A 14535-nucleotide genomic window follows, 5' to 3' on the forward strand; every position below is an offset into this window, starting at 1 on the left:
CGGGTTCGATCCCAGCTCTGTCCGCCAGTTTCTGGTCAGAATCAGCAAGGAGGCTGGGCGATTTTTAAGCAAAGTAAAATTGAAGCAGTAAGTTGCGCGTTCGAGACGGCAATGAGCTGTGAATATTATGCGATGTTAGGAATCGGCAACAGGCCTACGGCCTAATAAACACTGAAACCGCTATTATTATTATTATTAATATCACCCATAGAAGGTTTAGATTGGAGATCGTATCGTAAACCACGTCCCAGAACTTTAGCGATCCTAAAAAAATCAGTGCGGAGCTTGGGACCGCCAGTCGAGACTTATTTCATGGATATTTGTCGCACGAAACCTATCCGCGAGGACTTCATTTACTCTTCCCTCGCTGACTTCTATGATAGTCAATCTCTCGGATCACTTTATGCCGATGTGCATTGCTCGGCCTGTCACTGATAATTAACCTGAAGACTCCTTCCTGTTAACACTATCACTCGAGACGCCTTCACAAGGATGTCGTGACTCGAAACGTCTCGGAATATAAAACAATTACCTTGGGCAACCTCATATGCCGTCATCCAAGTAGCCTCATCCACGCGACAACATTTCTTCTCGCATCGAATCACCGACATGTGGAATAGCCTCCTCCGGTTACATCGTAAATTCCCCGATTACATAAAGCTATGGTCTATAATATATATTCAGACTTGAAATACATAGCACCCTAGTGAACCTAGTCGAAGTCTATTACCTATTTCAAACTAATGTCAGTTCAGTAAATAGCCAGGCGGAGGACCTGTTTTTAGATCTCCTGTGGACAATTCACAATTAGTACAAGAATCGGCGACAAGCCACGTCAGGCCTACTCTTCAGCGCCGACATCACTATGTTTTGTTATGTTTGTTTTTCGGAAAGTGCTGAGTGCCAACTATAAATGTTTTAAGAACCTTAAACGAACTCATTGGCAGTTATAGATTGCAGAGTGCAGACTGTATTATTAAGCACCTTGGGCAAGCTCATATGTTGTTATAGATTGCGGAATGCAATCTATATAGATTGCGGAGTGCAATCTCAATTGTCTTGAAAGTATATATATACATATTTTAGTATGGTATAAACTTTTTAAGACGCAGTGCAAGGCAACGTTATAAAACCAGGTACTCTGCGTAGTTTAGCCGGTAATGTAGCCTTCACAAAGTAAAAACAGCAATCACATTTCTGCTGGGCAAATATAGGTGCGGTTTTTCAGCAGCCGATGAATGGCCAGCGTTTGTTCGCAGTCAATATGCAATAAGGCTAACACCGGTCATCTCACCATCTCTATACAAACCATCAGTCTTAAGAGATCCGTACCCTTCTATTTCTTCTATGAGTCCTCTCTAGAATATTCAACGACTGCTTCTCGTTCAGCCAGCAGGAATTATTTCGTTTTTATTTTGTAATATATCAGCCTCATATAATAATAATAATAATAAAATAATAATAATAATAATAATGATAATAATAATAAAAAATATTTTTCCCCGATAGCTCTTCGTGAATTTTTTAGCGTACACAGATGGCAAACAAATATTTAATGCAGTATGAAAACTTTCTAGCTTTTTTTCACTTCAGAATGGAGTTATAGGGGCTAAACTTGATGACAGCCTTACGCTTAGAGGTAATCCGTTAATTCACGGACCCTAAATCGGGGGCCTTACGCCAATAGGGGTCCGTGCGGCCAGTCCAAATGCTGACGGCGGTGGCGACTACACAATACCCGGACTGTCACAGAGCGAAAAGGCACCCTAGCGAGATATTTGGGCGTCAAATCCGTACTCAGTTCTTAGATCGGTCAGTTGCTACGCTCTAGTATGCAATCTTCGAGCGGATATTTCTATGGCCACGACGATGTTTCTGACAACAAGCGTTTATGAATGGGTCACATCTTTTCACTTGCTAATTGGTAAGCTCTTGTCGATCGCAAAAATTCTTGGGTGATGACTGCTGAGTCCCCTCTGTCTTATACGTTTGCAACTAGTTTTTTCGCACCAAATATTTATTAAAATATAACTCAGTACTCACGGCAGTGAGTGAAAGAGAGCGCATTTTCTCGTCAACGAAAACGTGAAGTCACTGACGGACAGACAGACAGACGGACGGACGGACATGGCGAGCACAATAGCGCCTTTTTTCCATAAATTATAAAATGCGCTAACAAGAAGGCGAATAACGCCTAGTATACCGATCAGTGGTCAGTGCAGAATAGATAGTACAATAAATTAACATCAATATTAATCTAGTACTGATAAGATCAGAGTGAAATCTCATTTAAGAGTGGAGTTAGACGAACCTACTTATTGAAAAAATGGCACAGAAACAAACCAAGCCTGTTTGAGAACTTGCAGTTGCGAATCGGGAGCCTTACGCATGTTTAGCGCGCCAAATGTGTCTATGTTGCTCGATGATTATAGTTCCATTAAGCCCCTTGAGTGCACACTTTGGACTGCATGAGAGTGCTGAGTGGCACCTAGCGTTGAAATGATGATACATTTTTACTGATTTGTGCGAGTGGCTTGGCTTTACCTACTACAAACCATGCAATTCGTTCGAGAATTCTGAAAAATTGAGCCCTAATACATGTCACAATAAACCTAGACCATATGTGTTGACGGACTAACTTGACGCCAGTTACATAAAATGCAATAAAAATGAATGGACGTTAATTTAAGGCTCAGAAAAAGGCCAGATGTTGTGTCTGTTACCCTCCGGCTTACCGTTTTGACGCTGCAAGAGTTGGTTTCTAAGTAAAAAAATATAACTCAGTACTCACTGCAGTGAGTGACAGAGAGCGCATTTTCTCAAAATCGACGAATACGTGAAGTCACGGACAGACGGACGGACATGACGAGCACAGTAGGGCATTTTTTCCATAAATGAGAAAATGCGCTAAAAACGCAGTGAACAATAGATCCTTCGAATTCTGGAAGAAGCGTCGCCATTCTGGAATTTGAAAGTAAATCTTATGAAGGTAACTGATAAAATCGATGCCGTTTAACTTCGTTGCGCTGCGATCTTCCAATTAAACGCGCTAAGATTACTTTTTCGCTCTCATGTCCAAAATGACATCCGAGAAATTAATTTACGCGAACTTTACCAGCAGATGAACGTGGAAAAAATAAATAACTTTACACTATTATAATATGCTGAAGCAAATAATCACATATAATCAATAATTTGAATGACTTAAGAACTGCTTGTTTGACAGAAGATTTATTATGCGTTCTTTTAATGGCAAGTGAGATAAAGTAACCCTTTCATATATTTTTGTTCTGACAACCAAATTGCTCTAGTAGAAGTCTTCGCCGTAAATATAAGAAATTTTAGAACAATAATACATTAAATAGAGCAAACCACACACACATGAACTTGATTCTGTATAATGTGCAGCCCGGCGCGACAAGTCCACTCCCCTGCAATCAAGGCCACAGGTAGCGCCTGGAGGAACGACCTTCAGCTCGCGGTTGCCCTGCTTTACGCCACTACTTCTAGCCAATTTTCTTGCTTTTAACTTATATTAAGTGTTTGAAAATGATATGACATACCAATTACGATTTACAATGGCCATTGTTAAAAGATAAGGACTTCGATGACGAAGATGACAATAGAGGATATGTTAAATAGTCCGCATCCGTTATTGGGCGCTTGCATGCAAAACAATGGAGGGGAGTACAGCTAATGGAGGGTTCTGAGTTACGAAAACTTATTCAGTGCGAGATCAAACACACATAAAACAACAATGAGGGAATAGGATGATACTAAATAGCAGCAATTGATGTAGAAATAGTAGTGACATATCACAACAATAAATCATACATTGAAAAAAATAACTATTAGGATGCAGGCTATGTACATCATGCGATGTATATTGCCATTGGATAAGGCGAATTCTACTCTATATATACACATTGGGCTGCAGTTAATCATTATTTTATCGAAAACATTTAAAGATGTTGCAGACAACATCTAAACAATTAGAATGAAACTTAGGAGAAAAGTTTTAACGTGTCTAACAATTTTTTTGATCGATTTAAGACGAGAATTGGAAGTTTAACTGAAATAATGGTTAGAATTATATATATTTATAAAAGAACAATTTAACTTGCATGAAATTTAAACAATTACAATTTATGTACGCACCACAGATAAAAAATACAAGTGAAATTAATAATGAAGCTGGGGGGTACGAGCAGGAGGCAGGAGTTGGAAGTAAGAAGCAAAGAGTACGAGCAGGAGGCAGAAAGTGGAAGTAAGAAGCACAGAGTACGAGCAGGAGGCAGGAAGTGGAAGTAAGAAGCAAAGAGTACGAGCAGAAGGCAGGAGTTGGAAGTAAGAAGTAACGAGTTCGAGCAGATGGCAGGAGGTGGTAGCAGGAAAGGAACAATTGATGTAAAGCGAAACATGGCAGGCAAGAGGCAAGCAACAATGAATGAGAGGCATGACTAAACAATTAGGAAGCAAAAGCCATAAGAGGCTTGAAAGAAAAACAGAGTCAATACATCTCTGAAAATAAATAGGATTAGAAAATGATAACTAAAATTATGCACGTAAATCAAAGTAATTAAGAAGCTCATGGTGAGAAAAAAATACAAGAGACAAGGTCATCTGCTATTATAGGCGTGGTCCGTAAGGGAGCTTCTGCCGAAGAAGGTCTCAAGTCTATTAAGGCATCTCCAAGTAACCCACGTTCAAGTTGTCTTTAATCTACCAATTTTAGAGACTCCCACTCATTTTACAGACTCATTTAGAGACTCCGTCTTCTTTCTCTGGCGCCGTCACTCTTTTTGATTTCCTTATAATAATCGAGGTGTGTTTATTCTTGAAAACGTTTCATATCTCATCCGCTGCATACCAACCACTAGCCGTCTTGCACCTCCCCACTTCATGCTCCTCAAAACCCCTCCTCCCACCCACCCTCTGAGCGCTGCTTGAGTAAACTGATACAATTTGTACCTACCCCTCCTTCCCTCCGAGGAGTGGTTGCTGGAAGGTCGTCCGGAGTGAAAAGGAAGACGAGTTTGTCAATCAGCCACACCCGGTGGATCCTACCCACCAGTTTACCTCTCGAGCGTCGGCGGTGCCTACACACGGTGACGTCAACTGAGGCGCCGATCAAGTGGGCAGAGACATTGGCTAAGTAAGTCATGAGATCGAAACATGATAGCCTCTTGCTAAGAAAGCCATGACCAAGTGACGGTAGCCTCTTGCTAAGTAAGCCATGACCAAGTGACGGTAGCCTCTTGCTAAGTAAGCCATGATCAAGTGACGGTAGCNGTTAGCCATGACCAAGTGACGGTAGCCTCTTGCTAAGTAAGCCATGACCAAGTGACGGTAGCCTCTTGCCAAGTAAGGCATGATCAAGTGACAGTAAACCTCTTGCTTAGTAAGCCATGTGATCGAAAGACGGTAGCCTCTTGCTAAGTAAGCCATGACCAAGTGACGGCAGCCTCTTGCCTAGTAAGCCATGTGATTGCAAGACGGTAGTCTCTTGCTAAGTAAGCCATGATCAAGAGACGGCAGCGTCTTGCTGAGTAATTTATGATCAAGAGACGGCATCACTTGAGGACGATAACGGCTGCCACGATAACGCGGCGTCATTCAATAGCAGGCAGACCACGATTACGTGACGTCATCTAATGGCAGGCAGGCCACGATTACGTGACGTCATCCAATGGCAGGCAGGACACGATTACGTGACGTCATCCAATGACAGGCAGGCCACGATTACGTGACGTCATCTAATGGCAGGCAGGCCACGATTACGTGGTGTCATCCAATGGCAGGCAGGCCACGATTACGTTGCGTCATCCAATGGCATTCAGGCAACGATTACGTGACGTCATCTAATGGCAGGCAGGCCACGATTACGTTGCGTCATCTAATGGCAGGCAGGCCACGATTACGTTGCGTCATCCAATGGCAGGCAGGCCACGATTACGTACGTGACGTCATCTAATGGCAGGCAGGCCACGATTACGTTGCGTCATCTAATGGCAGGCAGGCCACGATTACGTTGCGTCATCCAGGCCACGATTACGTGACGTCATCTAATGGCAGGCAGGCCACGATTACGTGGTGTCATCCAATGGCAGGCAGGCCACGATTACGTTGCGTCATCTAATGGCAGGCAGGCCACGATTACGTTGCGTCATCCAATGGCAGGCAGGCAGGCCACGATTACGTACGTGACGTCATCCAATGGCAGGCAGGCCACGATTACGTGGCGTCATCCAATGGCAGCCATGCCACAATAACGTGACATCATCCCCCGACAGGTCGGGTCGTGATCACGCACGTGGCATAATATCATGGCAGTCCCATGATCCTTTAATAAAAATTTGATCCTTTCATAGTCCTTTGATCCTTAAATATGTATTTGATTCCTCATTGTCATTATGTCTCCGAGGAAAATTTCAGTGGCTTTCAATAACTGCTAAGCTACGGCGGCGCCGCTGCCGTGAAGGACGCGGGGGAGAGGTGGCTTGGGCGCGGCCAACCGCACCCAAGCCGACCACTTGCAGGGTCGGACGCTCCTCGAGGACAGACCCCCTAATCAAAACAGGATACTCTTGTAAAAAAAAAGGAAAAAAAGCAAAAGGGGTTGCCTGTGGACACCTTATTAAGGTGATGCACGGGATGCTGGCGTCGCAGTCCCTGTGGAGCAGTCGTGCGGTTCACATCATGGTGAGAACTGCGCTGCAGTCGCGTGCCGGCCATACTGTCGGCGTACTTTAATCCTTTCAGGACTTGACCTAATGGGACATTTTTGAATATTTAGGAGCTGTGTTCTATTTAGAATGAATGTAAATTTAACAGCTGATTTCCGTAAACCCACAAATACATGAGTAAAGCCATCGGTAACCTCTCCTTCTAAATAAATGGCCAACGTATTGTTCAGATGTTTTGTCTATCTCTGCCACGCTTCATAATATTCACCTCAGATGTTTTGTCTATCTCTGCCACGCTTCATAATATTCACCAGACATTTATTTAAAATTCAGGATTGCATTTAGAGTGTCGTGCAATCATTGACCGTCCATGCATGGAAAATTACGGCATCAATACTGCCAATTATCACGTCAATATTGCCATGACCATCACCTCAATACTGCCATGATCATCACCTCAATACTGCCATGACCATCACTTCAATACTGCCATGACCATCACGGCAATATTACCATGACCATCACCTCGATACTGCCATGACCACCACCTCAATACTGCTATGACCATCACCTCAATACTGCTATGATCATCACCTTAATACTGCCATGACCATCACCTCGATACTGCCATGACCATCACCTCAATATTGCTACGTGCATTATCTCATAACTGCCTCATTATCACCGCAAATAATGCCACGCTGATCACCTGAACTACTGCTACGACCATCACCTTGAAAACTGCCACGACCATCACGTCCAACACTTCCAAGTCCTTCAACTCCATAACAGTCAGAGACATCATTTCTGTAACTGCCATCACCCTGCCACAACTGTCACGCCCAACACCCCCATGACCGCTCCAATACTCCCTCTATGTCCACAGAAGTTGCTGTTCGTATTGTCGGCTTGCGTTGTGGTGGCGTGCGTGGGAGGCGTGTACGTGCCCACTCCGGTATACTCCACCTTCAGGTCACAGGACGAGCTCGGAGGCTACCACTTCGGCTACTCCGGCGGACCAACGTCGCGTGCGGAGCACCGCGACCACAACGGCGTCGTGCGGGGCGCTTACAATTGGGTGGGCGGCGACGGTACCGTGCACAAATACGAGTACATCTCAGACGCTAACGGTTTTCGCCTGGTTTCTGGAACGGGTCTACCCGTTGCTCCTGTTCATGTTTATGAGCTGCCCGTCGCCCCCGTAGTGCCCACGGTACGTGCGGCACCCGTTTTCAACCTCGTCGCTCCTCAACCCGTTGAAGAAACAGAGGAAGTCAAGCAAGCGCGCGCAAAGTTTGAATATTTGTTCAAAAAAGCGGCGGACGCTGCGGCAGCTGCACCCGATGTCTAGTTAACCATAACCCAGATGATTTTAATACAAAAATTTCAAATACAAATTATTGCTGAGTGAATTTCTATTTTTGTAACCTTTTATTGTCCAAAGGAGAGTGCTACAAAAAAAAAAACATTCGAAGTGGACGTACCTTGCTCGAATCCTGCTCTACCATAAGAGATTGTTGACGGCATTGGCTTGTAATGCAGATTTTTCTAGGAAACAATTTTTTGGAGCCAGAATTCTTGAAAAAAATTGCAATAGGTCGGAGATTTCTCACAGCGTTCCACATCATTGATTTAGCCATAGAATTTATCATTCATAATCATTAATGAGCCAGTTAGGCTATGTTACCTATGTATTAAAACTAGGTAAAGCGATGCTTATTAAAGCCTGTCGACAGCTGACAACTTTTCTTTAAGAATTCAGGGAAATGTGAAAAATAGGTTGATTCATAAAGAATTCGGGCTTGACTCTAATAAAGGAACACGACATATTCGTGCGAGAAATTCAAATCATCCTCTCAAGAAATGGTCCAGAGAGGACCGCTCAGCCTAGGCGAGGTTAGCTGTGGTTCAAGATCGCGGGCTCCGACGCTAAGTCTACTTCTAGACACAAAATCCTAAGCAGCTGATCAACATGCGAGACGCTGAGCCTGCCTCTCGACACAAACTTCACCGTAGCAGCACAAACTCCACCATCCTAAACAGTTGATATTCATACTTGGCGGCTCTAAGTAGTAAGTTAACGAATAAGACCTTCAAAATCAGCCGTAGGAAAAGAAATTCGTTCCCGTGGTGCATGACATGAACATGTGTAGAAAGCTGGGATTAGGAAGATTTTTAGGCGCAGCCGTGAGTCACAAAATAAACTTTTAAAGAAGCCTTGGAGCCAACGCCTACCTCAACATGCAATAATTACACTCGATCTCATACATAGAAGCCGCAGACCACGCTAAAACACCGCAAGCTAGACCCCCGCATGGTTGAACTAGTATAAGGTTGACCCATCAGAAGCCCATTTTTGCGGATGAAGTTCGTTGTTCGACTGTGACGTCACTGATCTCAGTGACGTCACGGGCATTAACCAATCACCGAAATGCGATCATACCAGTTGACCAATCCGTCATGGGAATGACGGGTTTGTTTACGTTTCTCGATCTACGTGACCTAACAAGAAATCTGAACTGAAAGACGGAACTTCTCGTGGGTCAACCTTATATAGTTCAACCATGAGACCCCCGCACTGCTCAAAGTTTATGGCGCCGTAAGTTCACCACATTACAGCAGTCATTTCTGCATCCGGCCTCACCTACTCACGCTGCCAGTTTTAGCAGCCAGCGAGGTTAGGTTAGGTCCCTTCAAGTTAGTTTTTGGTGAAGAGTCTAAGCAACGATGCTGAGGCCCGATGCAGAACTGCCTGTTTATCAACGGGCATGCTTAATTAAGTTTTAATCATTAAAATAGTTCGAGACCGCAACAAACTGCGAATGTTCTTCCATGTTAAGAATCGGTGACAGGCCTACGGCCTAATAAGCGCCGGAAACCGTTATAATGATAATTAATAAATATTGCCTAATCAACTGTCGTGTTAATTCAAATTTTCAAACGAGTTAATGCAAAGGGCAGGGTGGCCCAGTGGTTACAGTTCAGAGTACCAGGATTGGAGCAGAGAGGCGCGGGTTCGATCCCAGCTCTGGGCGCCAGTTTCTGGTCAGAATCGGCAAGGAAGCCTTGGAGCCAACGCCTACCTCAACATGCAATAATTACACTCGGTCTCATACATAGAAGCCGCAGACCACAGCAAGCCAGACCCCGCACTGCTTAAAGCTTATAGCGCCGTAAGTTCACCGCATATCAGCAGTCATTTCTGCATCCGGCCTCACCCCCCCACGCTGCCAGTTATTGCAGCCAGTGAGGTTAGTTTAGGTCCCTTCAAGTTAGTTTTTGGTGAAGAGTCTGAGCAACGCAGCTGAGGCCCGATGCAGAACTGCCTGTTTATCAACGGGCATGCTTAATTAAGTTTTAATCGTTAAAATAGTTCTAGACTGCATCAAGCTGTGAATGTTCTTCCATGTTAAGAATCGGCGACAGGCCTACGGCCTAAAAAACGCCGGAAACCGTTATAAAGATAATTAATAAATATTACCTAATCAACTGTCGTGTTAATTCATTTTTTCAAACGAGTTAATGCAAAAAAACTGGAATCAAATTTCGGAGTAAGAATTTCTAAAAGAACTAGAACTAGCTGGTATCATCACCGACGTAACTTTCCTCACTATGATGATATACAGAAGAATGTTATGATGGATCAGGTCAGAGTATAAAGTAGAAATTGCAGGATTTGCCCCAACTTGGGTCGGAAACTGCATCAAATTGAGGTACCCAATTGTACATTTCCAGGTAGTAATTACTAAATCGAATAAACGAAATTAAAAATAAGAATCCTTTCTCAATAAAGAAGCACCGCAACTCGGTTGCAAGTTGTTTTCAGGGCTACAGTTTTAAGTGCAAAATTATTAAGATCAAGATTAAATGATGCAGACAATATAGAAAATACAATTGTGCAACAAAAAGGATTCATTGCGCAACTAAAGAAGACTTCATTGCGCTTAGAGATACCACTCAATTAGGGGTAATAAAAAGTATAAGAAACCAATTAACAACTGTATATTTCAGGTAGAAAATATCTAGAAATGAGAATATCGCTATTGGAACAACTACCTTCAGAAGAGCGTTTCAAGAAACGATTTTAGTGAAGATTGTCGTGGAGCAGTTGATTTCTTGAGAGCGTTTTTCAAAGCATCTGTTGTAAATTTGGAGGCTTGCTTACCATTGTTGGCTTGCACACGCAGTGAGCTTGACTGGGTACAGTTAACTGCCTGGCCATTCGCTCCACTCATTCTTTTTCCACCTAACATTTTTTTGGGAGAAACATTTGATTCAGGTGTAGCCAAGTAGTTAATTTCATGTGAAACTTTATTCTTCAAAATCGCATCAACTTGCTTCGATGACCCATCAGGGATAGTTTCGACTTTCTTCTTCTTCTTTTTCCTCTTTTTTGGATTGTCTTTATTAGAGCCTTCGACTTGTTTTTCGAGTTCTTGCAGCTGAAGTTTAAGCTCAGAAGAAATAATGAGACCACAGTCCACTTCTGGCGGTCTGTGAGGCACTCTCCTCACAGGCACGATGTCAGGCACAATAATCTTGCTGACAGCAGTGACGGTATTCCTGGCCGCTGCTGATTTCTTCTCATTAACAGCTTTTCTTATTCCCAGGAGGTGTTGACGGTGGGGCAGAGCACACAGAGTGTGCCGCTTGTGGCCACACACAACACACCTGGCGAGCATAAAATACATAACTTAGTGTCACACATCTTATATTTATTATTTAAATACTATTTTAATTTATATTAAACAGAATTTATTGTCCCACATGTTATATTTATTATTTAAATACTATTTTAATTTCAATGAAACAGAACTTAGTGTCACTCATATTATATTTATTATTTAAATACTATTTTAATTTCAATGAAAGAAATATCAATTGGTACCTATCTTAAATATTGATCTTGTGTGTATCTACATATGTATGTATAAGTCCTACTTTAAATATACATACCTATGCAAAAATCTCAATTTTTTAAATTAATGTTATTCAATACGTTACAATAATGAAGATATGCACTCATGAATTTCAGGAGTAATTCCCCTTCAAATACATCCACAATCACAAGCATAATTACTTGCCTATTAAATAGAAACCATGAACCACAATCAATCTTGAAGGCTATAACTCAAGTTTTGACAAATTAATGACTCAAAATTAATCCTATTCAGACATGAATAAATTAATAGACTGACGGAATGTTCACCATATTGACTGTAAGCATAGATTCATTTCAACACAAACTTATGAATTAATGCAATTGATAGGCAATGGACAGAAGCACCCCATAACAAAGGTTATAAAATAATAGTTTCTCCTTGACATAGGGAAGCATCATTGAAACATTGGCACCTTAATAAAGAAAAATGATTTAAATTAATCACTTTATTTAATCATTAATTAATTAAACCAACCTCATAATGCTGAGGTTGCAACAGTTCTCATAAGCCTGCAATAAGCGTTTTTCCTTGGCTGATATTTTACAAGCAACAGATTTCTGTTTGTGTTGGATGCGTCTTAAAGAGGACTGGGTACGACGTGGGCATGGATGTAAGGTATGGGGCAAGGCTGCTGGGGTAAGAGGAGATGCCGAGGATGGCATCTGACACTTTGGGCACACAGAAGCCTCTCCACCCACACCTGTGTGTTGTCTTGCATAGCTTTCCTTGTGTAATACAGCTGTAAAAATAAATACAAAATTCAAATAAATAACATTCACTTGTGTTGCTGCTGACTCTAGAGATTAATTAAAAAAATATACAAATACAAAATTTAGCAATGCTTATTTAACAGGAACTATGATTAAATGGTTTGTTATAAATTGAAGTAGTTTGGTATACAGTAATACATATCTAAGTGAAAATACAAGTATTAATAGTCATTACAAAGTGCACTAGTGTACGTATGCCAGTAGGCAGCATTTCAGAGAATTCAAGCTTGAATGAATATATAAAGGAATTAGTTTACATCTACAAAGATATCAAGGAAATTATCAATAAATTAGTTGTAGAATAGTTTGAATAAAATAAAAATTATCATTATCTTTTGAAGAAGAGAACTTATAACAACATGGGAGCATAGATGAAAATTAAACCTCAATAACAAATAATAAATACAACAGACTTGCAATTCAGAAAAATGATCAGAAAAAAATTAAATAAAGTGAGTATAAAAATTATTCAAATGGTATTATCAGTCAGAAATAAAGTTATATACTGGTATATTGGAGCACTAGAACTAATGGCCATTATCTCCTAAATATTCATAACCAGCTGCTAGTATAGAAAATTTGAATAACCACGCAGAACGCAACAAAAGAATATTATTTATTAATGCATTTCCTCTAAGGAACAAGAAACTAACCTTGTTGCTCCAGAAGAGACCTGGTTACGTCAGAGGGTAAACTGGATGCAAGCTCCAAAACTTTTGAGAGATAAGCTGCATTGTGAAGCTTTACCTCATGGTCTTCCATGTTTAAAAATCTGAAGAAGTGCAAATTTCTACAACACCCTAGTCTGTCCTGTGGCTTTCAAAATATGTCACAAATATATTTTTCTATACTGAGAGACAAGGCTCAATTTTCAGCACTAGATATTAGTATCATCTTGTTACATGGAAATTTTCAAAATTTTGTTAATAATCTGTGAAAGATTTGATACATAATTAAAAAATTTAATGTTAATTTCATTTAATCTGGCAATGAAATTGGCAGCTAGCCTGCTAATGATGAAATATTAACCAATCTATAATATAAGGGAGAATTTTCTAAAAATTGTGTAAATAAGATTGTATTGCACTCATGCAGTCAATTTGTAATATCATGCATTTGGAATATCTTTCTAAAAAAGCATGTAAAAACAATCATTTTACCATTTCACAAGCAATTTCCAGATATAGTATGTAAAAATAGGATGTTTTCATCATTTATTGCTAAATTAATTGGGAAAAGGCTGTAGGAATGGGTGAAGTTGGCAAAATTCATGGAAGAGTTTATATGCAGGGTGTATACTGGTATTTTGAAAAAAAAATTCCATGACTTTCCCCATGACTCTCCATGACATCAGTATAATTTTCCATGACTCATAAATGGGAGGTTAAGCACGACTGAAAGACTAACTGTGCATATTCTATCATCTCCTACAGTTGATAACTAGCAAATGTGTAAATGCATAGAGCAGGCAGACACAGAGTAGGTAACACAAATGACTCGTATCTGAAAATCAAGCCCACACTGGTATTATTATGATTTCAAGTGTTAAATCACAACAAACATTGAGTAATGCACACAAGATTGTACATGATAATGTCAAGACAGTTTAGAACACTCTTCAACACCACTGCCCTAACATTCAACTGGCAGCTATTTCATCAACTTTTTCTTTAATCTTTAGTTCAAGAGTGTCTAGCTTTGTTTTCAAAGATCGCCTAATGGTGTTGAACTTTGCAACAATTTTCAAATCCCCTTTCTCTCCATTGCTTCTGCATATTCATCTGCTGCTTGCTGAAGCACCTTGATGCCCTCTTCCATATGCCTTTTCTTCTTTAGTTCATCTAGCTCATCCAACAAAACATTCCTCTTCTGGGTTTTCTGGGCCTTGGCATTCTGCTCTTTCTCTCCTGCCAAATAATTATTGTAGGTCATCTTGTCCAGGCCACCAACATGTGCAACATCATCAACAGCAGCATGCAGGGCAACCACCGTTTGCTCCTTCATGTTGTGTTATGATTTCCTTGTTGAACAAAAACCCTCTTCCAGCCGTGGCTTGGCTATGAGACAAGAGCATGAGCATTTACACTACATCCAGAGCTACTTGTAGGTGCTCTTTGACAGAATGGCATGCCAAAA

The 14535-nt window shown here is 41.2% G+C and overlaps 2 protein-coding genes across 2 annotated transcripts; one reads left to right on the top strand and one right to left on the bottom strand.

The window, feature by feature from the left end:
• The first annotated feature begins 6633 nt into the window (after positions 1–6633).
• On the top strand, positions 6634–8098 carry LOC108676275 (cuticle protein 6). Its single transcript, XM_018164333.2, has 2 exons — positions 6634–6702; positions 7573–8098. The coding sequence occupies exons 1-2, from the start codon at positions 6646–6648 to the stop codon at positions 8035–8037; spliced, it is 522 nt and encodes a 173-aa protein (XP_018019822.1). The 5' UTR covers positions 6634–6645; the 3' UTR covers positions 8038–8098.
• Positions 8099–10670: 2572 nt separating this feature from the next.
• Positions 10671–13196, bottom strand: LOC108676274 (the record flags this gene model as incomplete). Its single annotated transcript, XM_018164332.2, is given in 3 exon segments — positions 10671–11357; positions 12104–12368; positions 13053–13196. Coding segments are annotated over 3 exon segments (987 nt in total). The 3' UTR covers positions 10671–10744.
• Positions 13197–14535: the final 1339 nt, after the last annotated feature.

Source organism: Hyalella azteca, unplaced genomic scaffold, assembly GCF_000764305.2.
Source record: "Hyalella azteca isolate HAZT.00-mixed unplaced genomic scaffold, Hazt_2.0.2 contig8801, whole genome shotgun sequence".
NCBI lineage: Eukaryota > Metazoa > Arthropoda > Malacostraca > Amphipoda > Hyalellidae > Hyalella > Hyalella azteca.